The sequence below is a fragment of the Rattus rattus genome, chromosome 9 (genome assembly GCF_011064425.1).
Source record: "Rattus rattus isolate New Zealand chromosome 9, Rrattus_CSIRO_v1, whole genome shotgun sequence".
In the NCBI taxonomy this organism is placed as follows: domain Eukaryota; kingdom Metazoa; phylum Chordata; class Mammalia; order Rodentia; family Muridae; genus Rattus; species Rattus rattus.
Window position 1 is genome coordinate 5,335,333 of NC_046162.1, and position 24,933 is coordinate 5,360,265.

General features: G+C 40.8%; 1 protein-coding gene across 1 annotated transcript in view; it reads left to right on the forward strand.

Moving 5' to 3' along the window:
• The window catches only part of Ubtd2 (ubiquitin domain containing 2), a 65,727-nt gene extending 40,794 nt beyond the window's left edge, over window positions 1-24,933 (forward strand). Inside the window, exons 2-3 of the mRNA XM_032912049.1 lie at window positions 7,669-7,905; window positions 22,389-24,933. Of these exons, the coding sequence (XP_032767940.1) occupies window positions 7,669-7,905; window positions 22,389-22,786 (635 nt within the window). The 3' untranslated portion in view covers window positions 22,787-24,933. The remainder of the gene's footprint in view (window positions 1-7,668; window positions 7,906-22,388) is intronic.

Sequence of the window (24,933 nt, forward strand, 5' to 3'; positions counted from 1 at the left end):
TACAAATTTCATAAACTCGTTGTTTTTGATAGCTGAGTAATATTCCATTGTGTAGATATACCACATTTTCTGTATCCATTCCTCTGTTGAAGGGCATCTGGGTTCTTTCCAGCTTCTGGCTATTATAAATAAGGCTGCGATGAACATAGTGGAGCACGTGTCTTTTTTATATGTTGGGGCATCTTTTGGGTATATGCCCAAGAGAGGGATAGCTGGATCCTCAGGCAGTTTAATGTCCAATTTTCTGAGGAACCTCCAGACTGATTTCCAGAATGGTTGTACCAGTCTGCAATCCCACCAACAATGAAGGAGTGTTCCTCTTTCTCCACATCCTCGCCAGCATTTGCTGTCACCTGAGTTTTTGATCTTAGCCATTCTCACTGGTGTGAGGTGAAATCTCAGGTTGTTTTGATTTTTTCCTGATGACTAAAGATGTTGAACATTTCTTTAGGTGTTTCTCAGCCATTCGCATTCCTCAGCTGTGAATTTTGTTTATGAACCCCATTTTTAATAGGGTTATTTGTCCCCCTGTGTCTAACTTTTGAGTTCTTTGTATATTTTGGATATAAGGCCCTTATCTGTTGTAGGATTGGAAAGATCTTTCCCAATCTGTTGGTTGCCGCTTTGTCCTAACCATAGTGTCCTTTGTTTTGCAGAAGCTTTGCAGTTTTATGAGATCCCATTTGTCGACCTTGATCTTAGTATAAGCATTGGTGTTTTGTTCAGGAAATTTTTCCAGTGCCCATGTGTTCCAGATGCTTCCCTAGTTTTTTCTTCTATTAGTTTGAGTGGTCTGGTTTGATGTGGAGGTCCTTGATCCACTTCTGCTTGTACAGGGTGATCCATGATCATCTGCATTCTTTACATGTTGACTCCAGTTGAACCAGCACCATTTGCTGAAAATGCTATCTTTTTTCCATTGGATGGATTTGGCTCCTTTGCTGGACCTTGCTCTTTAGACCAGGCTGGCTTCAAACTCATAGAGGTCTGCCTGTCTCTGCATCCCAAGTGCTAGGATTAAAGGGGCTGCCACCTCCTGGCTCGTCTTTTTCTCTTAACGCCATCTGTGAGAGTCCCATCATCATGAACTCATTCCCTCTGACAGCTCTTTCTCCAATATATCTCAAAGGGATACAAGCAGCTAATAACAATGAGACACTAAAGTGATCACATAGATACAGTAGTGAGTGATTACAGGATCAGAGCTGAGTGCTCTAAGCGTTACATTCATGTCTTACTACCCACAGAGTTTGGGTTTCTACAGTTTTGTGTGTGTGTAAAATACTAATGTCTAATACTAATGACATACTAATGTCACTGAGATGTCATGGCTTTATTTAGCTTTCTTTGGTTTGTGCTTAAAAATAGGTGTTTCTCTAAGAAGCTGTTTCCTTTAAATGGTGGATGTCACTTAGAACTCAGCTCAGAAGCTCAGGTGTTACCTAGCTCTACTAGGTTGTCACTGCAGGCCTTCCGTCAAAGAGATAAAAAGTATTTTTGAACATCTTTATATCATGATTTATATTGATATTTCCAAACCAGAGTTAATGAAGTTTTCTGTTTTTTCTTTTTCTTTCTCCTTAATCTTTGTTTATAATAACATTAGTAAAAATATTAACAACCTGGTGATGGTGGTGCATGCCTTTAATTCCAGCACCTGGAAGGCAGATGCAGGGGGATCTCTATGAGTTCAAGGCCAATCTGGTCTACATAGTGAGTTCCAGGACAGCTAAGGCCACAACAGTGAAACCCTGTCTCAAAAAACAAAAATAAATAAATAAGGTAAAAAAACAAAATAAAACACCACCTGTTTCATATTCATTGAGACTCTGAAGCTAGCATTGCTGAGCTATTAGTAGACTAAGTGAGACATTTTGTTAGATGCTGTCAAGGTCCTTCCCTTCCTGAGATCTTTGAGATCATAGGTTCCTGCCAGCTCTGGAAGGGTGTCAAAATCTGCTGTCTGAATTCTTCACTGTCCTTAGCTCTAAAGTGACAAGTTTTTCCTTCTGTTTTTATGCTTTTGGTGCTCTAGTCAGTAACAGATAGGAGCAGTTTCCTGTCCTGGTTCTCACTGCTTTAAATACTTAAAATTGCTTGAGACAATAATTTGTCTTTTGATCATGATCACTTTAAATAGTCATCCCCACCCCCAGGCATTGTATTAGGGAAGTTGATGTTTTACAGGTTTCTGTCTATTAAAGCAAATACTGCCAGTGTCATATCTTGGTATTTTTATCTTGCCTATGTTTGTGGCCTTTCTTTATCAGATAAGTCCCAAACTTTAAGTCAGGGATTTTCAAAGAAGGGCCAACGCAAGAAAATAATTATGGCCGTGAGTCATTTTTAAGATATCTGATCTGATCTGATCTGATCTGATATCTCTCTCTCTCTCTCTCCCTCTGTGTGTGTGTGTGTGTGTGTGTGTGTGTGTGTGTGTGTGTGTGTGTGTGTGTGTGTGTGTGTGGGGGGTGGGGGGGGGGGGGCGTTATATGTGGAGGCCACCCTCACGTCATTCCTCAGGCTTGGACTTGCCAATTAGGTCAGCTTGACTGGCTGGTAAGCCCCTGCCTCTGTCTTCACCTCTCCAGCACTACACATATAAGGGTATTATATCACTCACAACTTCTTACAGGAGTTCTCCATCAAACAAGGACTTCACTAACTGAGCTATCTTCCCAGCCCCCAAAGATCATTGTTTTGTATAAACAGATTATCTAAATGAATTTGCATTAAAATGCTTTTAGTTGTATAGTAAATGTATTTAAGGTCATATGCTACTTAGTTCCATTTGAAAAGCAAGGTTTTTTTTTTTTGGTTTTTTTGTTTTGTTTTTTTGTTTGTTTGTTTTTGTTTTGTTTTGTTTTTGGAGCTGGGGACCGAACCCAGGGCCTTGCGCTTGCTAGGCAAGCACTCTACCACTGAGCCAAATCCCCAACCCGAAAAGCAAGCTTTTAGTATTAAATCTGTTACAGAATGAGAAAATATTGGTAAAAGTTTACAAGAAAAAGGTCTGGAGAAATAGCTCAGTAGTTTAGAACACTTGCTACTTTTGTAGAGGACCTAGGTTCTGTCCCTTGGGTGTCTGTCTACCCAAGCCATTTTCATGTTTTAATGAGAAGGTGGTTTGAATTAATTTGCTAAAAGCCATTTTTCCAATTTATTTAACTAAAGATACATTAAGCAGTAACCCTGATTAAATTTATCATGAGGCTTTTTTTAAAAAACAAAAACAAAAAACTTGTTTTGGTACTCTGTTGACCCCAGCATGAAAATTTAAGGTCAAATAGTTCAGTAAAAATTCTGTACTAGAGCTGGAGAGATGGCTGTGTAGTTAAGGGCACCGGCTGTTCTACCAGAGGACTTGAGTTCAATTCTCAGCATCCATATGGGCACTCACAACTGCCTGTAATTTCAGTTTCACGGGCTCTAACACTCTTCTAGCCTCTGTGGCACTGCTCACACATGATGCACATACATGCAGGCAAAACACTCATTCATGTAAAATTTTTTCTAAAAATTTAAGGCTTATGACCTTTCCAAAATAACAATGTATATGCCACAAAGATTTGATCAATTTCGTAATGTATGTTCTACATGTTCTACACTCAGGTGATATATATATATATATATATATATATATATATATATATATGCATGTTTATGGTTCTGAAATAGACGGGCCTATTTCTTGTTTTCAGGGAACATTATTCTGTTTTATTTCTGCAGACGAAATACCATGGAACTTTTGACAATATAGGTTTAAAATACATTCAGAATGATAGTTACCTTAACTAGCATAAAGGTAGCAGTATGTGTGTGTGTGTGTGTGTGTGAGACTCTTCTTGGGCTTAGAACAAATAAAAGCCACAGAAATAAGGCCATCTCATAGGTAAGGAAAGTATTTCACTTGTAAATTCTGTTTTTATTTATTTTTATTTTAGCTTTCTGTATTCCTTTTTTTTTATTATTATTAACTTGGATATTTCTTATTTACATTTCGAATTTTTTTTTTTTTTTGTTTGGTTGGATTATGTTTTTTCAAGACAGGTTTTCCCTCTGGATAGCCCTGGCTATCCTAGAACTGGCTCTGCAGACCAGGGTGACCTTAAACTCAGAAATCCATCTGCCTCTGCCTTCCAAGTGCTGGGATTGGAGGTGTGAGCTACCACACCCCACACCCTGCTAGAGCTTCCTTTTTGTGATGTGAGTCTTGCAATGTTGCTTAGGACACAAATTTGCTATCCTCCTGTCTCAGCCTCCTGAGTAACTGGAATTGTATGTGGGTGCTGCCATACCCAGTTTGAGCTCTTTTTTTTGAGTTGCTCATATTAGGTAGTGAGATCGTAGAGGTTTTGTTGAATCTCTCACAGTGACAAGAGAAACTACAGCAAGTGACATGTTTAGAATATTTAAATATGTGAAAGACTTGAACTGCTCCGGTTGACTTGATGTATTATCCAAGTAGATGGCACACTGAGTCCGCTTCCTTGTAACCATGCCCTGCTTTTCACTTTCTGCTCAGTAAACTGAGTGTTGAGCATATATACTCATGTAGAGGATAACATATAGGAAATGAAATTTACGTGTGCATTTCACTGTGGTGGAACCAGTGGGTAGATTGTGGTTATTGGACATCATTTGGATACCTTTTGGAGTGATGCTTTAGCTTTACTTTCCAGTATTATTTGCTTCCAGTAGAGGGAAGCCGTTACTACAGATTGAATTGTTCACATTTGCATTAAACCTCATAGGTTGACTACATAAGGAGACTTGGATTTTCGTTTCCAGCTCTGTTACTAAATGGATAGGTTCCCTACTCTGTTATACCCAATCTTTTAGAACGTGCCTTTTTTGCATTACAAGTTAGAAGGCCAAAGCATTGTTATGTATCAGTGATGAAGATTTTGTGGGAGAGACTAGAGAGACCTGTTATATTTGCCCTTGAGAGCAATGGTCAGACTTAGTAAAAAGAATTTATTTCAATTCAGGTGTCAAACCACACACACTTTACCATATTAGTTAGCACTGTCATATAGGAATGTAGCCTGGGAAGGATTGAGATCTCCAGGCACTAGAGTCATTTTATTTGTATTAGGCATAGCCCAGGCCAGTAAGGGCATCATTAACTTTCTGCATACTTTAGAGCCATTTTATATTTTTAAAATAGATATTCTTTGTTCACTGAAGCCTGGAACAATGAGTTTTGATGCATACCTTCTCTGCTTCCCACCTGTGCTGTCATTTACTACCCACCTACTCTTTCCTCATTTTTTATCCTCCCATCAGGGCTTAATTTTCTTTTTACTTCTGTCTATTAAGCTTTCTTACGCCTGGCACTGTATAAACTACAGACCCATGGGTAGGGATGGCTATAAGTCAGTATGACCCATAGAAAAGTGCCTGGGTGCAGGGGCTGTCTGGGACTTGTTCTAACGTGTTACTGTGTAGCATTTTCTTTTTTTTTTTTCTTTTTTTTTTTTTTTTTTGGTTCTTTTTTTTTTCCGGAGCTGGGGTCCGAACCCAGGGCCTTGCGCTTCCTAGGCAAGCGCTCTCCCACTGGGCTAAATCCCCAACCCCTGTGTAGCATTTTCTAAGGAACCCTTTGCCAAAGGGAGTGGCCTTTGTTCTTTTCTCTTTGTTTTTTTGTTAAAATATGGCATTGCTGTTCTTTTCAAGTCCTCATGTTTTCCAGTACAGAGCTTTCTTCTTTTGGCTTTTTTGGTTTTTCAAGACAGTTTCTCTGTATAGTTCTGGCTGTCTTAGAACTAGCTCAGTAGAACAGGCTGGGCTCAAACTCAGAGATCCACGGCCTCTGCCTCCCAAGTGCCAGGATTGAAGATGTGTGCCAACTCTTCCCTCCTGGCATTGCTATTCTTAGTTCTTTGTGGTTGAGAGTTTATTCATTGGCCTGTTTGATTTCTGGTTCTGAAAAAAGAAAGAAAAATGAACTTCATCCCTCTGTACCACTTCTTTACAAAGTAGCTCTTGTTTGAGTTTCAGAGGATGGTATTCTGTGAGTGGAAGCTGGAAGAAGCGTTTCAGTAGTCTGTATCTTCCTGAATTTGGTAGTCTGGTTTGTTTCCCTTGAACACTAAAAAGTAACTTTTTGCCATTTTGGGTTTACTCAGTTCCAATTTCTTGGCTCTATATATCCAAAGATCCTAATATTCAAACTATTTAACACCATTTACTTTTACTCTACTGTGTATCTCTGTTACAGCATTTGCCACTTATATTTTGACCTTGTTAGTTTGATAAAATGCTCTTTTTGGCTGCTGGTGGCGTGTGCATGTGTGTGTATCTGTCTGTCTGTCTGTCTTAGTGAGCAAAAAAAATGGGGATTGTCTAGAAAATCCCCATATTCTTTTTCTGGGGTTGTTCATAGTTACCTGTTGTACACACCTTTTAACCTGAGTGCTACATTCGTTACAGTTAATTTTTTGTTATTGTTTGGTTTTTGAGACAGCATCTCTCTTTATAGTCCTTGCTGTCCTGGAACACTGCTATGTAGACCGTAAACCAGGCTGGCCATGAACTCAGAAGAAATTCAACTGCTTGTGTGTATGTATGTTTATGAGGTGGGGTTAATATGTGTGCTTGAGGAGGCCAGAGGTCAGTCTCAGGAACCATCATCTTGTTTGTTATCATAGGTCTCTCATTAGTTTAGAACTCACCAAGTATACTAGGCTAGGTGGCAGTGAACTCCAAGGACTTATTATCTCTACCTCCCCAGATCTGGGATTACAAATGTGCCACCAACACCCAGTCTTTTGTTTAAGTAGGTCATGGGGATTGAATTTGGGTCCTCATGCTTGCAGAGCAAGCGCTTCACCAGTTAAGCAATGTTCCCAACCCACAGTAATTCTCTGTATGTGTGTACACGTGTGTACATGTGAAGACACTGTTGGTGTGTTCCTCAATTACTCTCCTCTGTGTGTGTGTGTGTGTGTGTGTGTGTGTGTGTGTGTGTGTGTGTGTGTGTGTGTGTGTGTGTATTATAGGATCTTTCACTGAATGTGAAGTTTGCCCCTTTGTCCAGACTGGCTGGCCAGTGAGCTACAGAAATCTGCCTGTCTCTGCCTCCTGCTTGTAACCCAGGCATTTTACTACTAAAACATCTCCCTAGCCTCCTGTGATGGATTTATTGATTAATTAATTAATTTTGGGGTTTTTGAGAGAGTTTCTCTATGTAACTCCTGGCTATCCTCAGACTCAGAGATCCACTTGCCTGCCTCCTGAGTGCTGGGATTAAAGGTATGCACCACCACCACTCAGCCTGTAATTATTTTTAATCATCCTTTGGAAGTATATTGATTGGAAAAGAGCTATTGATTTACTGAAAATGACACAGCCTGATACGGGGTCTCATGCCTATAATCCCAGCATTAAAGAGACTAAAACAGAAGGATTGCTGAGTCAGAACCAGCCAGGGCTACAGCGTGAAACCCTCTCTCAAGAAAGAAAAAAAGCAGAAAAGAAACTTGTATATCCAGCTATCTCCATTTGCTTTAGATTGGCAAATAGAATTTCATCCGGAAATCAGCAAATAGGCAAACTTCTAGCAGTAATTATGGTAAAATAATCTGAAACAGGAATATGACCATGTAACTTTGTATGTGTGTATGTGTATGTGTGAATATTGATGTCAGTATTTTCTCTTTTTAGTTGCTCTAGGTCGAAACCAGCCTTTGAAAAAGGAAAAACCAAAATGGAAAAGCGACTATCCCATGACAGACGGCCAACTGCGCAGCAAGAGGGATGAATTCTGGGACACTGCGCCAGCTTTTGAAGGCCGGAAAGAAATCTGGGATGCCTTGAAGGCTGCTGCACATGCCTTTGAAAGCAATGATCACGAACTGGCCCAGGCCATCATCGACGGTGCAAACATAACACTACCACACGGTAGGTTTGCTGTCTTGATGACAGGGGGCACAGTCTGTCTCCAGTAGCAGAGAACCACCTGAAGAGAGACTTCTGTTTTTCTTTTATACATTACTCTTAACTTTTATTATAGTAAAAAAATAGCTTTTTATATATTTTTTGACTGGTGTCTTGGTTCATTTTATGTTTCTTAATCTCAGAAAAGAGAACATTTGCTAAATGGGTATTTTCTATTTTCTGTGTGGCTTAGTTGTCTCTGGAGACAAGCTCCCTTGTCTGCCTGCTTCCCTCTCTTGCAGTGTACATCCCCACCTGGTGGTAGCTGCTGCTACTGCTGCTGCCTTAACTACTTTCCTGTCAGAGCTGGGGAATCTCAGCTTAGGTTTTACCAAGTGCAGAGTCGTCCTGGATGCTCCAAAGTCGTGCTTTCCCATAAGTTAGCATGAGCAGGCCTATACTTTGAAGTTCATTTTTAAAGATTTATTTATTTATTATATATAAGTACACTGTAGCTGTCTTCAGATACACTAGAAGAGGGCATCGGATCTCTTTACAGATGGTTGTGAGCCACCATGTGGTTGCTGGGAATTGAACTCATGACCTCTGGAAGAGCCGTCGGGTGCTCTTAACCGCTGAGCCATCTCTCCAGCCCCTTGAAGTTCATTTTTAAGAATTGATATTTGGGTTGGGGGGCATACAGAAGAGATGGCTCAGTGGTTGCTGCTCTAGTAGAGGATCTGGGTTCAGTTTCCAACCATTTGGTGGCTCACAAGTGTCTAAGGGTCCAGGGAAATCTGATTCCCTCTCTAACTTCTACAAGGACTGCATTTATGTGGTGCATGTATATAATACCTACATATAAACGTACATACATACATATACATGTATGTACATGCATACTTAATTAATTACATGTATTAGGCAAACATATAAAAATAAAATTTTTTTTTTTTTTTTTTTTTTGGAGCTGAGGACCGAACCACTACCACTGAGCTAAATCCCCAACCCCAATAAAATCTTTTTTAAAATGTGCTTTTATTTTCTATGAATGGGTCTTTTTTCATGTGGATGCTGGGAAACAAACACCTGTCCTAGAAGAACAGCAACAACTCTTATCTGCTGAGCCATCTTTTTAGCCCCAACTTCAAAGTTTTTAATGATTGTTTTCCATGACTCTAACTAGAGCTAAAACAAGAAATCTTTCTTGCTTTAGAATGTGACTAAGAATCATCGTAGTGTATGTGTGTCCAGGGACACATAGATGCTAAACTTGTGCACTCACTCTCTTATGGTCTCCTTGATTCAAAACATGAAATGATTGACTTTATGCTGAGGTTAGGTATTAGTCTTATCTGTGTACTCTTTGTTCTCTTGATTTGTGTATTTGTGTTCTTCCGTTTATGTGTCCTATATGAGGGACAAGCACCTACAGGTACTGTTGTCCTCTGTTCATTATTTTGCCACCATTTTTACCACAAGGTCTTTTTATTTTATTTGTAGAGGGGCAGGGCTTTAGTAATTTAATCATCTGCAGAGTGTTCTTTGACGCTTTGTCCAGTACAGGATGTTTTACTCTTAAGCCTTGCCAACTTTCCAAATCCCCATTATACTCTAGTTAGTCGTGCCTCTAAGAAGCACTCCTTGTTTAATGACTGTCTGTTATTTATTATGAGCATAGGCTCATATCCCTAGCATTTATTTAATACCCGCTTTTCCACACACATGTAAACATGATTGCTTCTATATTGGATTATTTGAGCGCCATTTCAGGATGCCCATTGAGTTTCCATTTTCAAGCTAGTGTTTAAATTCTTTATCTCTTCCATGATTGTAGATTAGGAGATGGTGACATGGTTTTCTATCTGCCCCTTCAACTATCCCATTAATGTGACAAAGAATGAAGGTTCTGCTTTCACAAAATTGTATTACTCATTTCTTTCTGGTGTTTACACCCCTTATTTCTCAAGTGGAATCTATGGTGGTTGTTTTAATCTAGAATCCTGGAACTTTGAATTCCTCATTTTATATGCAATATAGTTACCTGTAGCTAATTAATATACTCCAAATTGTGGCTTAATTTAAAAGCTCATGGAGACAGGGATCAACAAGATGGCTGAGCAGTGTTCGCCATCAAGTCTGATGACATGTGGGTTTAATCCCAAGAACCAGCACAGTAGAAGGAAAGAGAACCAACTCCCTCAAGTTGCCCTGTGATGTCCATATGTACACTATAGCATGCACACATACACACAATAACTATTAAATAAATGTAACAAATGTGTTTTTAAATGCTTTTAAAAGTTCATAAAGGTGAAGTATCTGCTTTGTGTATAGCCACACTCTATGCAGATCCTGTAAAGTATAGACTCAAGTCTCTATTAAATATTTAAGTCAGATTTCTGCTCATCTACATGAATTGCCAAAAAGTAATGTTGCAGTGCTAGGTATGATGATGCATGCTTTAATCTCAGCATTCAGAAAGCAGAGATAGGTGAATCTCTGAGTTCAAAGCCAGCTTGGTTGGTCTACTTAGCTCTTCTAGTAGAGCCAGGCCTGCGTAAACAGACCCAATCTCAAAAACCCTAAACAACCACAGTAATAATTTTTCCTGGCAGCCCCGTCAACCAGCACATCATGTCTTTAATACTAGAACTTGGAAGGCAGAAGTGACAATCTCATAGTTTGAGGCCAGCCTGGTCTACAGAGCAAGTTTCAGACAGCCAGGGCTACACAGAGAAACCTCGTATTGAAAAACCAAAGGAAAGAAAAGGAGGGAGGAGGAGAGATTGCATATATTCTGCATAAGCGTAGAAGATCCACGTGATGTCTGAGCACGCCTCTCTCCAGTGAATTATCACAGACTTGTTGGCAACGATGTTTTGTCATTGATAACCTTGAATGTTTCTTTATTTTTCTCTAAAGCTTATCTATTGGTGAGCTCTCTTGGGTGGGGCTGTCAATTAAGCTCTGTCATATATCCCTAATTTGCCATAAGTTACAATTCAGCTGCTTAATTAGATGATTTTACTTAGTCCTGCTCGGTGGTAGATTTTTGACATCACTTGAGATTCTACTGTAGTGATTAAAGCTATGTGTGGCTTTAAACAAATCATTTCTGTGACCTTCATTTCTCTTTGTCACATGTGGACCGTGGTGCACATGAGTCTGGTTGGGTGAATCTCTTCGGAGCTGTTTCCCATAGTGCCTGACCTACAGGCACTTACTAAACACTGGAGCTGTTGAGTTTGGCTTTCTACACTGGACTCTGGCACTTACAGGTACATTTCCTGCTCCACTCTTGACCTACAGATTCTGACCTGGCTGCATCTACCTTCCCAAAGCCTCCTGTCTGTAAAGAACCTTTCCCCCATAGTTTTTACAGCATTTTTAAAAAATTGCCCTAAATTTCTTCAAGAGTTTGTTCCTTTTTTCTCGAGGTTTAGTATTTTGCCATCATGTAAAAAATTCTAGAAATATGCTTTTGTTTTAATTTAGGTGTAATGGGTGTGTGTATATGTGTGCATCAACTCTCCTATCTGAAAAAGAACCCATTTTATTTAGGAGAAAACTGAAACAAGGAAGATCATATCTTTTGTAGGTTAAAAATCAGAAAATTAGATTCAACTCAAATCTAAAGAGTAACAAAAGTACACCCAGTATACAATTTCAAATCTGTGAATTTATAAAGCCATTATATAAGTCCTCTTCAATGTTTCTTCTATGTTTAATACTTTTAGTACCTTGCATATTTCCTAAAATACTTTAAGCCAATAGACTTTTATTAATACTTAAGAGAAACAGTACATTTTCTTAATATACAAATGGACAGGAAATGCATATGTATAGATAGGCCTTTCTGTTTTTCTTAGGTGTCTTTGAAGGCCATTAATAAAACAGGCCAGGATGTTGGCCTTGGTGGGGCACACCTTTGATCCCATCACTCACTAGGTAGAGGCAGGTGTGTCTTTGAGTTCAAGGTAAGTCTGGTCTACAGAGTGAGATCCAGGCCAGCCAAGGCTACAAAATAGAAAGACTCTGTCTCAAATAGAAAAGCAGTCCATGGAGTTCAGTGGTTAAGAGCACTAGCTGCTCTTCCAGAGGACTCTGGTTCAGTTCTCAGCACCCGCATGGTGGCTGACAACATCTGTAATTTCAGGTAAGGGAATCCAACACCCTCTTCTGGCATCTGTGGACACTGCACACGAGTGACACATAGGCATACATATAGGCAACGCATCCAAAAATAAGAATAAATAAACTATTGATTGATTGGCTGATTTTTATTGACTAAACTTCTCCTCCCTCCTTTCTTCCCAGTCTCAGACTATTACCTCCGCTCCCGTTCACTCCTCCTCCCCTTCTCCTCAGAAAAGTTTGAGACAGGTTCTTTCTGGAATTCACAGAGATCCACTTGCCTCCCCCTACCCCTAAAGACACACCCCACCACTGCCTGGCCTTTTCTCCCCACCTCAATCCAGAGGTTTCAAGGTAAAAAGCATTTGGCAAACAAGCCCAAGGACCTGAATGTGGTCCCTGGAGCCCGTGTTAAAGATAGATGTAGTCACACATCCAGCCAAAAGTATTCTTTGAAACAGTAGAAACAAGACACTCTGCCTTAAAACAATGTGGAAGACGAAAGAACAGACTTCAGAATGTTGTCCTCTGACTATACACACGCTCACTGCATTGTTTTTTTTAATTAAAAATAGAGGAAAAAAAAAAACTTGAAGAAATGAACAAGGGCCAGATAAGGTGCATGCCTGTGGTTCTGGCACTTGAGGATCTATAAAGCAAGAAGATCACTTGTCGAAGGCCAGGCTGGGCTACATAGTCAGAACCTATCTTCAAAACTCTAGGTTGCTTAAAAGTCCTAAGGAATGGAGAGAGGAATAACTATAATACAGATAGTTACTTTTACATAGTTGATTTTCCCTTGACTGTTGTAGTGTTTAAAAATGAAATCATCCTTAGTAAGGAGCCTGATGACTGATTAATCATAAATGACATATCATTTTCTTCTTTCTGTCCTCTAAGAGACAAAGGTGGCTGAGTGTTACAAACTGTGAATGTGTCTGCTCCTCTGCTGCGGTCATGCTTTTTCTTGAATTAGAGTGCTGAAGCCTGAAAATAGCTGAGGTGGGAGGTTGTTCCTGAGCCAGGAGGCTTGTCTCCTGCAGAACATCTCCTTTCCCAATTGTTTGGGGGGTTGTGGGTGAGGGTGGGATGGGGAAGAAACAGGGTTTCTCACATCCCAAGGGAACAGCTGTATCAACTTCCACTACTTATAAGGCCTGCTGGGCTTTCAGTAGACACCGGATGCAAGCGCTTCTGACCTGCTCCTCAGCCCCCTTAAGGAAATGAAACCCTGGAACTAGAGATTAAATGTCCCCTGTAGAAATTCAGCAAAACGTTACACAGTGTTTAATGCTAGTTTGACCATCAGGTGACTTCAATGATAGGTATTTAGGTAAGCCAGTTCCACCTCTGTTTGCTAGGAGAGACGGTAAGCCTGGCTCCTCTAGTTGCCACAGTCCTGCTGGCTGGTTAGGGGATGACAAATCTGTCATGCCTGGCTAGAGCGCCAGCATGGTCTTTCCAGGGTTTTTAGCAGTGCTACAGTCAGTCCTGAAGACTGCTCCCAAGGGCTGCTGAAAGGGTAGTTGATGGCCTTTTGACATTATTATTCATTTGTAGGGAAATCCATGAAGGCTGAAACTTTATAAAACAGATCCATTTATTATATTGCTATTTGGGAAATCTTTACAAATTTCTGTACGCAGGTTTGTTTGTTTGGATCCTTTTGAAACAGTCTTGAGTAATCCAGACAGGCCTCAAGCACAATGTGAACTGAGGCTGGCCTTTCCTTGTCTTCTTGCCTCTGCTTCCCAAGGACCAGTATTACAGGGGTAAACCACCATGCCTGGCTCTAGTGAAATATGTTGAAGCCTAATTGAAAGTAGCCAGAGAAAACACTTAACCAAGGGAACTAGGATATCCAAGCTAATCATCTAGATAAAATATAAATAAAAACACTTTGAGAAAATTGTGGAAGAAATCACAACAGCCTATGAGGCTTCCTAGCTTGGCAAGATGATGCCTTCCCTGGCAGGTACTTATCCTGTTAACTGGTTATCTCTGACAGATCCTACAGTAGGTTTGTGACAAGGGAAAAATCTGCAATGGATATTAGATAATAATGTAAGCAAGCCTGGCTAGAACATTGGAAATAGTGGGGGATTGAGACAAGCTGAGCTTTGGTGCCAGAGGGTCGTGATTGAAACCTTCTGTAAGTTCCTAATGTAGCCAAGACTGAGTATGATTGTACCAAGGGAGTAAATCCCCACAATGGTCAGATTTTGGAAAAATACCTTCCTCTTATGCATAAACATTCCAGTCTTCTGTGAGAACAGGTATGTATGCATGTGTGCATGTGTGTAGGCAGAAACCCAAGGTCAGTCTGTGTTGGATGCCCACCCATGGACCCTTCTAGTTTCCTGGATTCTGCAGATGCTCTAATTCAAACACACAGCTAAGATTAGACACTGGGGTCCACATAGGCATAAGAACATATGACCTTTGTCTTTCTGGGTGTGAATCTAATATTTTCCAGTTTCATAAATTTACCTACACATTTCATGATTTTATCTTCCTTTGCAGTTTATAGATACCATGGCTTCGTTATCCGTTCATCAACTGATGGACATCTAAGCTGACTCCATGTCCCAGCTCTTGAGAACAGAGCATTGATGAACAAGGACAGGCACCTGTATCTCTGTAGTAGACAGCAGGCTCCTTTGGGTATATAGACCAGGAATGGTCTAACCAGGCCATACAGTAGGTCTGTTTGTAGTTTCTGCAAACCACCGCACTGATTTGCATAGTCAGCCCAGCCTTTTACACGGATTCTGGCCATCAAAACACAGGTACTCGTGCTTGTGAAGCAGGTACATCATCAACTGAGCCGACTCCCCAGTCCTCACTGGGTTTCCTTAAGCAAACCTTTCCATCTTCCATTGCTCTGTTTTCATTGTTGTAGTTGTTTTTCGAGGCAGGGTATCTAACAGCCATGGCTATTGTACATAACCCAGGAACTTGCTTTGTAGATCAGGGTTGCCTCAAACTCAGAGATCCACCTGCCTTTGCCTTCCAGTTATTGTAGACCTGACAGTGACAGTACTAAGTCTTTCCACCACTGTGTTTGCAGCCTGATAGCATGTAAGCGTCTGAGTGGGCACACTTCCTTTGGAGTGCTGTGGGGCTGCATCTTTCACTCCCGGGGGTTGTCTTTGATTCACTGGTAAATGTTGTCATGTTATTAGGCTGTACAGCATGCCAGCTTCGTATTCGTCATGCCTTACATTTTTCTCTAAGTCCATTTAACATCTTATTAACAGAATAAGCTGTGTGCTCTTATCTTATGTTACAGGTTTATTCAGGAATTTGATGACTGGTTATTTCATTGTTATTTACTAGCTATGTAACAAAACTTAACGTCATCAATTTTCCCATCTGCAGAACATGTACAGTGGACTTACATAGACTTTCTGCTATAGTTTTGAGGATTAAATGTTTTTATATATAAGTGTGTTTGTGTTTAGGGTTGCATATACAGCATACACAGGGCTAGGACTAGTAAGCATTCTGAAGTGTTTGCTGTTTCGGTTGAGTGTGTAGATTGAATGTGACTGCCTAGGACTTGAGCACTGACAGCACAAGTGGATATACTTATTGAAGGGGGAATCTCAGAGTGCCCCACCCCATGCATGTGTCTGATGATCGCTGACAGAGAATTAGTCTTCCCCAGGGAAGTGCCCCTAATTGATAACTTTTTTTTTAACTTTTTGCTGGTTCTTTGTAAATTTCACATTATGTATCCTAATTCCACTCATCTCCCTGTCCCTTCATATCTCCCCTCTGCCCTTGCAACTTCCCCCCCCCAATAAAATGACAGTGACAACAAAAACCAAAGAAACAAGAAAAAAAATCTCATCCTGAAAGCTGTAATGTGTCACAGTGTGTCACACAGTGTACCCTTTTGTCCCCATGTCTTTACTTGCAGATACTCATTACATTGAGTCTTTGTCAATACTGGATCCTCACTGGGACTCCTCTCGAATATCCATCCTGTTATTGCCCTGTGTCATGGAGATCCTGCAAGCACAATTTGTATCTGCAAGACCAATCCCTTCCAGCAGTTCATAGGTGGAGTAGATGTTATGGGAAGAGCCAAAGCCCTCTATCTGGGCCTGGATAACAGCTGAATTACCCACACCACCAGGCGAGCCCTCCAGCATTGCCCCAGCTAGCTCACCAGTGCTGCAGCCAGTGAGGGGCAGGGCCAGCTCTCATGGGGGGTGAGGAGGGCTACCAATTGGTTATATAATAGAATGTGATCAACCCTAAAGTCATGCACATACAACACTAAAGGAAAGTTTTAGGTTTTATTTATATATTTGTCCATTTATATATGTATGTATGTATATAACAATAATTAAAGAAAAGAGATCATAATTTAAGGGGGAATATGGAAGGGATGGAATAATTCTATTTTAATTACCCTGCTAAGAGGCAAGAAACTCAGATACCCTGTCTGTGGTTGGGGAACTGCTTTCCACTGACACCCGGTGTTAGCAAAGTATGGATTTTGGGTAAACGTCTCCATCTTCCAAAGTGCTTAAATAAATAGCCTTTTTTTACCTGAGCTATGCACTAAGCTTTTTTTTTTTTCCATTTAGAAATAGACTTTTTAATGCCAAAATTGCACCATAATTTATTGAAGTATGCTAAAATTCTCCATTCTTTGGGACTTTAGGAGTACTGTTTAATTCAGCAACAGAAAAAAAAAATGATATACAAGTGTTTATCAGAACCCTGTAATTTAATCTTTCCAAATAGCTTTACATACACAGAAAATGACATATGTGCTGATGCTGTAAAAGTGTATGTATGGGGTTGGGGATTTAGCTCAGTGGTAGAGCGCTTGCCTAGCAAGTACAAGGCCCTGGGTTCGGTCCTCAGCTCCGGAAAAAAAAAAAAAAGACAAAAGCGTATGTATATGGGGGTCCTGCAGACTGGGGGTTACTCTTTCTAAACTTGTCCCTTTCTGCTCTTCAATTAGTGTAGGTCTTTCAGATCTGAGTCTGAAGCAGTTAAAAACTAAACAAAGAGTCTTACAGCTTCACGGTGTGGATTTGCCTGTCTTCCCCCAGGCTGTGATTTTTCTTTTTGTTCTGCCAGCTCTCTGGCTGTGCTGTATGAACAGTTGTACAGTCAGGTAGGTGTGTGAACAGTTCTCCCTCTCAACTCTACTCAGCTGTTACTCTTCACACAGTCGCTGCTCTGTGCTCTGCCTCAGCCAGGACACCTGGTGCTGACTCCTATCTTCATCTCATTATTCCTGTGATGCCCCCACAACACCCACTTCTATAGCATTTCTCTGTCAGCTCAAATAAGTCTAGTTGCTTTTCCATTTCCCGACGTCTGTATGGCAGTACTTGAATTTTCATGTACTTGCCTGCAGTGGTTCTGTTCTGTATTTGACTTGATCAGAGGGTGATGTGGATCAGGGCAAGCATTACTCGGCCTCACTTTGGTAGTGTTGTGCTGCACTTCATGGTGTTGACTGTTAGCAGACACACACTCTGGAGTGCCATTGCTCTTGTGTGTATATCCTCTTCTAACAATAGCAACATTGTCCTTAGTGAGGAGCAGCAAGATGGTGTGGTATGAAGAATAGATTTTTCAAAAGACATTAGCCACAAAGGACTCAGTCTGTTCTGAGTAGTTATTTCTGGGATAATCCCCACCTATGGACTAGAATATACACAAATATTATTTTTTGATTGATCTATGGTTTCCATGTGACTATACCCTAAAGATGAAGTTGTCATATTTAATTAAGTGATCTGGATGTCCCTGTATTAATAGTGTGCATGTTGTACAGGATTCCATTAGGCTGTTTTCACACAGGTAATATACTTTGAGTGTATTTTCCCTAGTACTCCACACACTACCTTTGCCTTGGCAGCCCCTCTCCCGACCCCCAGTCCTCAGGACTCCACTTCATAACTCTTTTTCTCATGTGTATGGGTATTTTGCCTGCATGTCTGCACCTCATGCATGCAGTACTCCAGAGGCCAGGAGAGGAAGTCAGGTCCCCTGGAACTAGAGTTACAGATGCTTGTGAACCCCCATGTGGGTGCTGGGAAAACCCAGGGTCCTCTGGAAGAGCAACCAGTAAGTGCTCTTAATCTCAGTGCCATGTCTCCAACTCCATGTATAATTTTTATATGTGTGTACAGACTGTTAGAGATCTTCAATGTAGCCTCTTGTTTCCCCTGAATTCACAGCCTCCCTCATTATCAGCATCTATCACAAGATGGTATAGTTGTTAAAATGAGTGAACCAGCATTGTCACATCATTAGCACCCGAAGCACATAGCATACATCAGGGTCACCAGCAGTGCTAGTGCTGTACTCTCTGGGTTTGTACAAATTTATAATGACATCTGTTTGCCAGTAGTAGTACCATACAGAGTGGCTCTACTGTCTTAAAACCCTGTGTGTTCCACCCATCCCTTCTTCCCTCCAACCTGTCACCTGGCAACCACTGTTTTTTGTTTTGTTTGTTTGTTTTTTTAAGTATCTTACTATTTTTGCCTTTTCCAGAGTGTCTGATACTTTGACAGTGAACCCTTTCAGACTGGCTCTTTTTAGTTAGTATTTTTTTTTTAAGATTCATTCATTTATTATATATAAGTACACTGTAGCTGTCTTCAGACACACCAGAAGAGGGCATTGAATCTCTTTACAGATGGTTGTGAGCCACCATGTGGTTGCTGGGATTTGAACTCAGGACCTTTGGTAAAGCAGTCAGTGCTCTTAACTACTGAGCCGTCTTTCCAGCCCCTTTTTAGTTAGTATTAAGTACTGCTTCCTACATGTCTTCATTTTCTTTGTAGTACAGAATAAAATTCATTGTGTATTCTATAATTTATTCACTCATACACAAAAGGACAACTTACTTACTTCCATGTAAAGATTTTGAGTGGACTCAAGTTTTCACTTCCTTTGGATCATCTAGTAAGAAGTTGTCAGAGTGAAGGCTGAATATGGTGGCGTATACCTGTAATTCCAGCATTTGAGTGGAAAGGCAAGAGGCACTCACAATTTTGAGCCAAGTCTTAGCTATGTATAATAAGTTTGAGATCAACCAGACTACATAGTGAGAGCCTGTCTCAAAAGAAATGTTGTCAGGAGGATCTGAGAAAAGTTGGAAAGGAAAAAAATGTGTCGTTGTTGTTGTTGTTAATGGTAATAATAAAGAAGGGTTCTATTGAGAGAGGAAGGGAGCACAGGGTGGGGACAAACTGTCCTTCAAAGTAGCTGTGAAGGAAACTCCTTAGTGCTGCATCTCCCCGGCCTTGGTATTGTCAGGACGCTGGACTTTGGCCGTTGTTGAACGGTTAGTTTACTTAGTGGTGTGCTGTTCCACACCATTTCATCAGTCTGTCTTCCACCTGATCGTCTCTGTGAAGACTTTTACTAAGGTATTTGAATTTTTTTGTTTTCTAGGCTTTTCTGTTTGTATTTGTTGTTTTGAGACAAGGTTTCACCGTATGCCTAGGCTGGCCTGAATGAAGCTCAGTTGTAGTGAGGGGATTACAGTGTATCTACACTGGGGCTGGTCTTCAGCTTACTTCCTCTGTCTTGTTTGCTTATTACTGAGTTTTGAGAGCTCTTTTGGTTTTTCAAGATGGAGTTTCTCTGTGTATCCCTGGCTGTCCTGGAATCCACTCTGTAGAGCAGAATGGCCTTGAACTCACAGAGATACGCCTGCCTTTGCCCTTGGGATTAAATATGTGTGCCACCATTGCCTAGTGAGAGGTCTGTGTGTGTGAGTGTAACAGTCTGCTAATGTGTCTTGAAATTTTTCTTATTGTTTGTGGGTGTCTTGTTATTCTCTTGGCTGTCTTTAGAGAAACCCAAGTTTTCTCATTTCGATGAAAATCTGCTGATGGATTGTATGTACACTTGGTGACACATGCAGGTGATTGCCAAGGCACAGCATTTAGAATTTTTTCTTTTGCTTTTAGTAGTTTATACCTTTGTATTTTGCATGTTTTTGGTGGCAGTGGTAGGGTGGGCACATGTGTGCTATGGCATGCATGAGGGGATCACAGGACAACTTAAGAGTCAGTTTTCTCTTTCCACCATGTAGGTTCTAGGGATTTAATTCAGACTGTCAGGCTTGGTGACAGGTGTCTTTAGTCACTGAGCCATTCGTCCACCTGTGGTATATTTTTAGTTAATTTTTATGACAAAGGTAACTTCAATATTGAAATTAATTTTTTGATGGCTCATTAACCCATCACCTTTTGTTGGAAGCCTGTCTTTTCTGTGCTCCACTCCCTTTGTGTCCTTTACACAGTGAATTAGTTCATTGTGTTTATGGGAGTCATACTTCTGGACTTTGATCTGTGTCATTGATCATGTTTGTGTTTTAATGCTGGTTTTTTAGTTTTTTTTTTTTTTTTTTAATTTTTAAGATAGCCTAGACTATCTCTGTATAGGCTCTGTGTATCGATACTGTGATCCCCACACTTCAAATCATGGCTGTCTTCCTGCTTCACTTTTCCAGGTGCTGGGATTATAGTATGAGCTGCCATGTCCAGTTCCACACCATCTTGGTTACTACATAAACCAGTCTGTCTACATTAAGTTTTTCACCTTATATAGAGTTTAGAGAAGATTGGCCAAAATCTACAAACAAGAAAAAAACCCTCCTTGGATTTTGCTTCGAATGATTAGAGAGTAAAGTGTAGATTAAGGGAAGCTGACTGACATCCCACCATCTTCTCAGTGCGCAGACCATGTGCCTCAGTTTAGTTCTCTGGTTTAACAGTCTTGCGGGTCTTACACGTTTGTTAGGTTTGTATCGTCATGTCCCATTTTGGTGTGCTCATGTCCGTGTTCTTGTAGTTTCAGATGCCACTGTTTGCTGCTGCATGTGGAGCAGCCAGTTTTATAGACTACCTCATTGAATCTGAGATAATTTTGTTGACTCTTCAGACCTTTTCTGCATAGACCTGTGGGTCAAGACTCCGCTGGGAACCCTTTCACAGGGGACACATATCAAATATCCTGCATATCAGATCCATTACAATTTATAACAGTAGCAAAGTATGAAGTAGCAACAAAAATTATTTTATCACTAGTGGTCACCACAACATGGGAAACTGGATTGAAGGGTCGCAGCATTAGGAAGGTTGAGAACCACTGGCCTAGACAGCTACAAGGCAAGACACTGCTGTTCTTCCCTTCCTAATCTGTAGATGTTTTTTTCCTTCACTAGGAAAAATCTTCGTGGGAAATTTGAAATTTATTACCTTTAAGTTTAGTGTTACAGCATTTTTTTTACTTTTTTTTTTTTTAAAAAGATTTATTTTATGTCGGCACACTGTAGCTGTCTTCAGGCACACCAGGAGAGGGCATCAGGTCCCATTACAGATGGTTGTGAGCCACCACCATGGTTACTGGGAATTGAACTCAGGACCTCTGGAAGAGCAGTCGGTGCTCTTAACCGCTGAGCCATCTCTCCAGTCCCCTAAAACTAATCTTTATGAAGCTAAGAAGTAGTATTACTGAGAGTTTTTATCAGGAAGAAGTACTAGATTTTGCTAAGTAGTTTTTTTTTCTCATCTTCTATAATTATATGACTTCTTTTGTTTAACCTAATGTTGTGAATTAGCAAATATCTGAAGGTTAAACCAATCTTTAATACTGAGAATAAATTCTGACTTGGGAGTGGTATATAATGTTTTTCTTTAGTGTTGTATTTGGTTTACCTCATATTTTGTTGAGGATATTTCAGTCTTTTCTTGAGCTATTAGCCCGCAGAGGTGTTTTGTTTGCATGTTTTGTTCTTTTAGCTAAGGTAATACTTGCTTCTTAAAATGCATCAGGAAGTTTTTCTTGTGTCTTGTGAAAATAGGTTGTTATATTTACTTTAGTGTTCAACAGAATTCACAGTTTAACCCATCTGGAGTTGGTGCTTTCTGTTTTAAAAAGTTATTAGTTATTGATTCAGTTTCTGTAGATAAGGCCTATTCAGATCACCTCTATATTGGTAAGCTTCATCAGATAATGTTTTTCAGAGAATTGGTCTGTTTCAAAATTTGTGGGTCAAATTTGTGGGCATGGGGGTATGCACAGTTCTTTTATGATGTGTTGATACATGTGTAGCTGCGCCTGATGCACAGTCCTCCTGTGGTTTCTTTTGCTCCCACTGCTAGAAGCTCAAGGAGTTTTCCTCTGTTTGCCAGGAGAAAGTGGGGGTCCATATTGGTACCGCGAGGCCCCACCTCTGGCAGAGTCCTCCGAGAGCTTTTCTCTTGGATTTCCTTCTGATCCCCTAGCAGCACAGCTGTCAGTTTATAATGAGAGCGCTGAGGACGGTGGCACCGATAGAGCTCACTCACTGAAACTGCCTCTGTCCCCTGCAGGTGCGCTGACAGAGTGCTACGATGAGCTGGGGAACCGGTACCAGCTGCCAGTCTATTGCCTGGCCCCACCCATCAACATGATAGAGGAAAAGAGTGACATAGAGACTCTGGATATCCCCGAGCCACCTCCCAACTCTGGACACGAATCTCAGCTCCGTCTGCGGCTCTCCACGGGCAAAGACCTCAAGCTTGTGGTCCGCAGCACAGACACAGTGTTCCACATGAAGAGGCGCTTACACGCCACAGAGGGTGTGGAGCCAGGCAGCCAGCGGTGGTTCTTCTCCGGCAGGCCTCTCACTGATAAGATGAAGCTGGAGGAGCTGAAGATCCCCAAGGACTATGTGGTGCAGGTTATAGTGAGCCAGCCTGTGCAAAACCCAACACCAGTGGAGAACTGAGCTGGGCTTGCCTTCTTCCAAGATCCCTTGGCTCCGTTTTATTGTTACTATTTCCTACTCTAAGGTGTGAAATTTATTTTCACTGCTCTGAATTCCCTATGAATGGATTTAGTTCTGAGGAATTACCAGTGAAAACTTCCATCTGTGATGGAGACCAACAAAAATAATAAAACACACAGAGCCAGCCTCTGGTACTCTTATAATTACAATTTCTAATTTGAAAGACAGTTAAGAAATAGATAACCATTTATTTTAAAAACATGTATCAACTCTGTAATGGCTGTATTTAAATGATTTCGAATGTAAACAGACACCAGACCCATCAAAAACAGCACCAAGCACCTTTTGGACACAGAATTTTTTACGACATATGTCAAATTATTTTTTCCAGAACCATCAGTAACAGTTATAAAACTTAAGTTTTTTTTTAAGTGGAACCTAAAAGCATAGGGTTTTGCTTCTCTTCTGGGTACGTATTCCTACTCCACCAGGAAGCAGTTGTCAGTATGGCTTCCCCGCCTGCCTGCCCACCAGGGTCGGCTCCTTATTCACAGCCACTCAATCCTGTGGCCATCACACTGGCAGCAGGCACCCTCTGGAGCACTGGGCAGTCATTTAGTAGGTAGTTGGAGCTCTCGCTCTCAGTTGAGAGCTCTCTAGTCTTGATGCATAGGAATTTTAAAATGTCTGTGGTACCCAGGCTTGACAGCTAGCTACTACGTAATGCCTTTGCTGATCTGCCACTCTTCGTGGCCATTTTTGTAGCTGCCTGGCCCTGCCTATATATTTCTGGGCCAGACAAGACAGAAATGGAGTATAGCTACTTCCAGTCCAGAATAAAAAGCAGTCCTCTCCTTCCTGCCTGCAGGGAATGTGAGTAAAACCCTCTCTGCCTGTTCCTGGGAAAACTGTGCCTATTCTCAGCCTTGGAGAAAACTCCAGTTCAAATGTTTCAAGTGTGGCAGTTAACCTGTGTCATTTAGTCAGTGTTGGTGGGAACATATGTTAACACCTGGCCCTAGACTGGAGTGTTTTCATTTCACTCTGATTCCAGTCACTGTGGTGGTACATCACACCTTCCCAACAAAGGTAAATTAACCGCCATCTGCACACCAGGCTGAGGGAGCAGAGGGAATCAGGCTGACCTTCTCTGGAGCCTCTGAAAGCTTGTTCTTGCCAGGCATGGTGGTGCCTGCCTTTAATCCTGGGCCTTGGGAGGCAGAAAGAGGCAGCTCTTAGAACGTGAAACCAGCCTGGAGTACATAGCTAGTTCTAGACCAGCCAGAACTACATAGTAAGGCAATGTCTCAAAAAAAAAGTTGGTTCCCTGAGAAGGGGGCTACCGTGTGAGCACACTGTCTCTGAGAGTTTGTAAGATGTAAGCAGGAAATGAAGGCAGGTTCTGTGCTCTTCTCAGTCAGGAAATACCAAACCTCCAGTGTGTATTCAGATGTCAAACGCCACGAATAAGTTCTAAGTAGTTTAAAATGTAATTTTTGAGTGGTATTAAATTTCCTATAGCCTGTTTAAATCTATAATTTAACTTACCTTTCTGAGAACTCTAACCATTTCCATTTCCCTAATTCTGTTCATCATTTAAAGTTGTGGCTGTACCTAATTTAGATCTGATGGGACCTGGGTCTAAATTCAGAAGTGCACAGCTTTAGCAGCCAAGGAGGGCACTCACTTTCCACGTGGAGGCTCTAAGGTCCTCCAGGGCATCGCCCACCATCAGCAGGTCGGTTCATTTGTCACACTGAATAACAGTATCTCAGATTCCATCAATTGGTAAAGTGTTTAAAAAACCTATTATTTTTCTAAAGGAAATTTGATGGTGTCATGAATAACCTGATTGTTTTAAAAGGTCTTGTTTGTTTCCTGAAAGTTTGTCCTAAAAGGTTTTTGTTTTTTGGGTTTTTTTTTTTTAATTTTAAAGGAACATATACTTTGAATAACGATCCTCCAGGCGTGGTGAGAAAAACCTAGGTGCTGGAAATTGTCAATAGGTTAATAACCTAGGTGAGAAAAAACATGGTGCTGGTAATCGTCAATAGGTCGATGTAAGACTGGATCAATACTTGATGTGTATCATTATAGTATGTAGGGGTTTTGTGCTTTTTTAAAAAAAAAAATTCAACTTTTCTCTT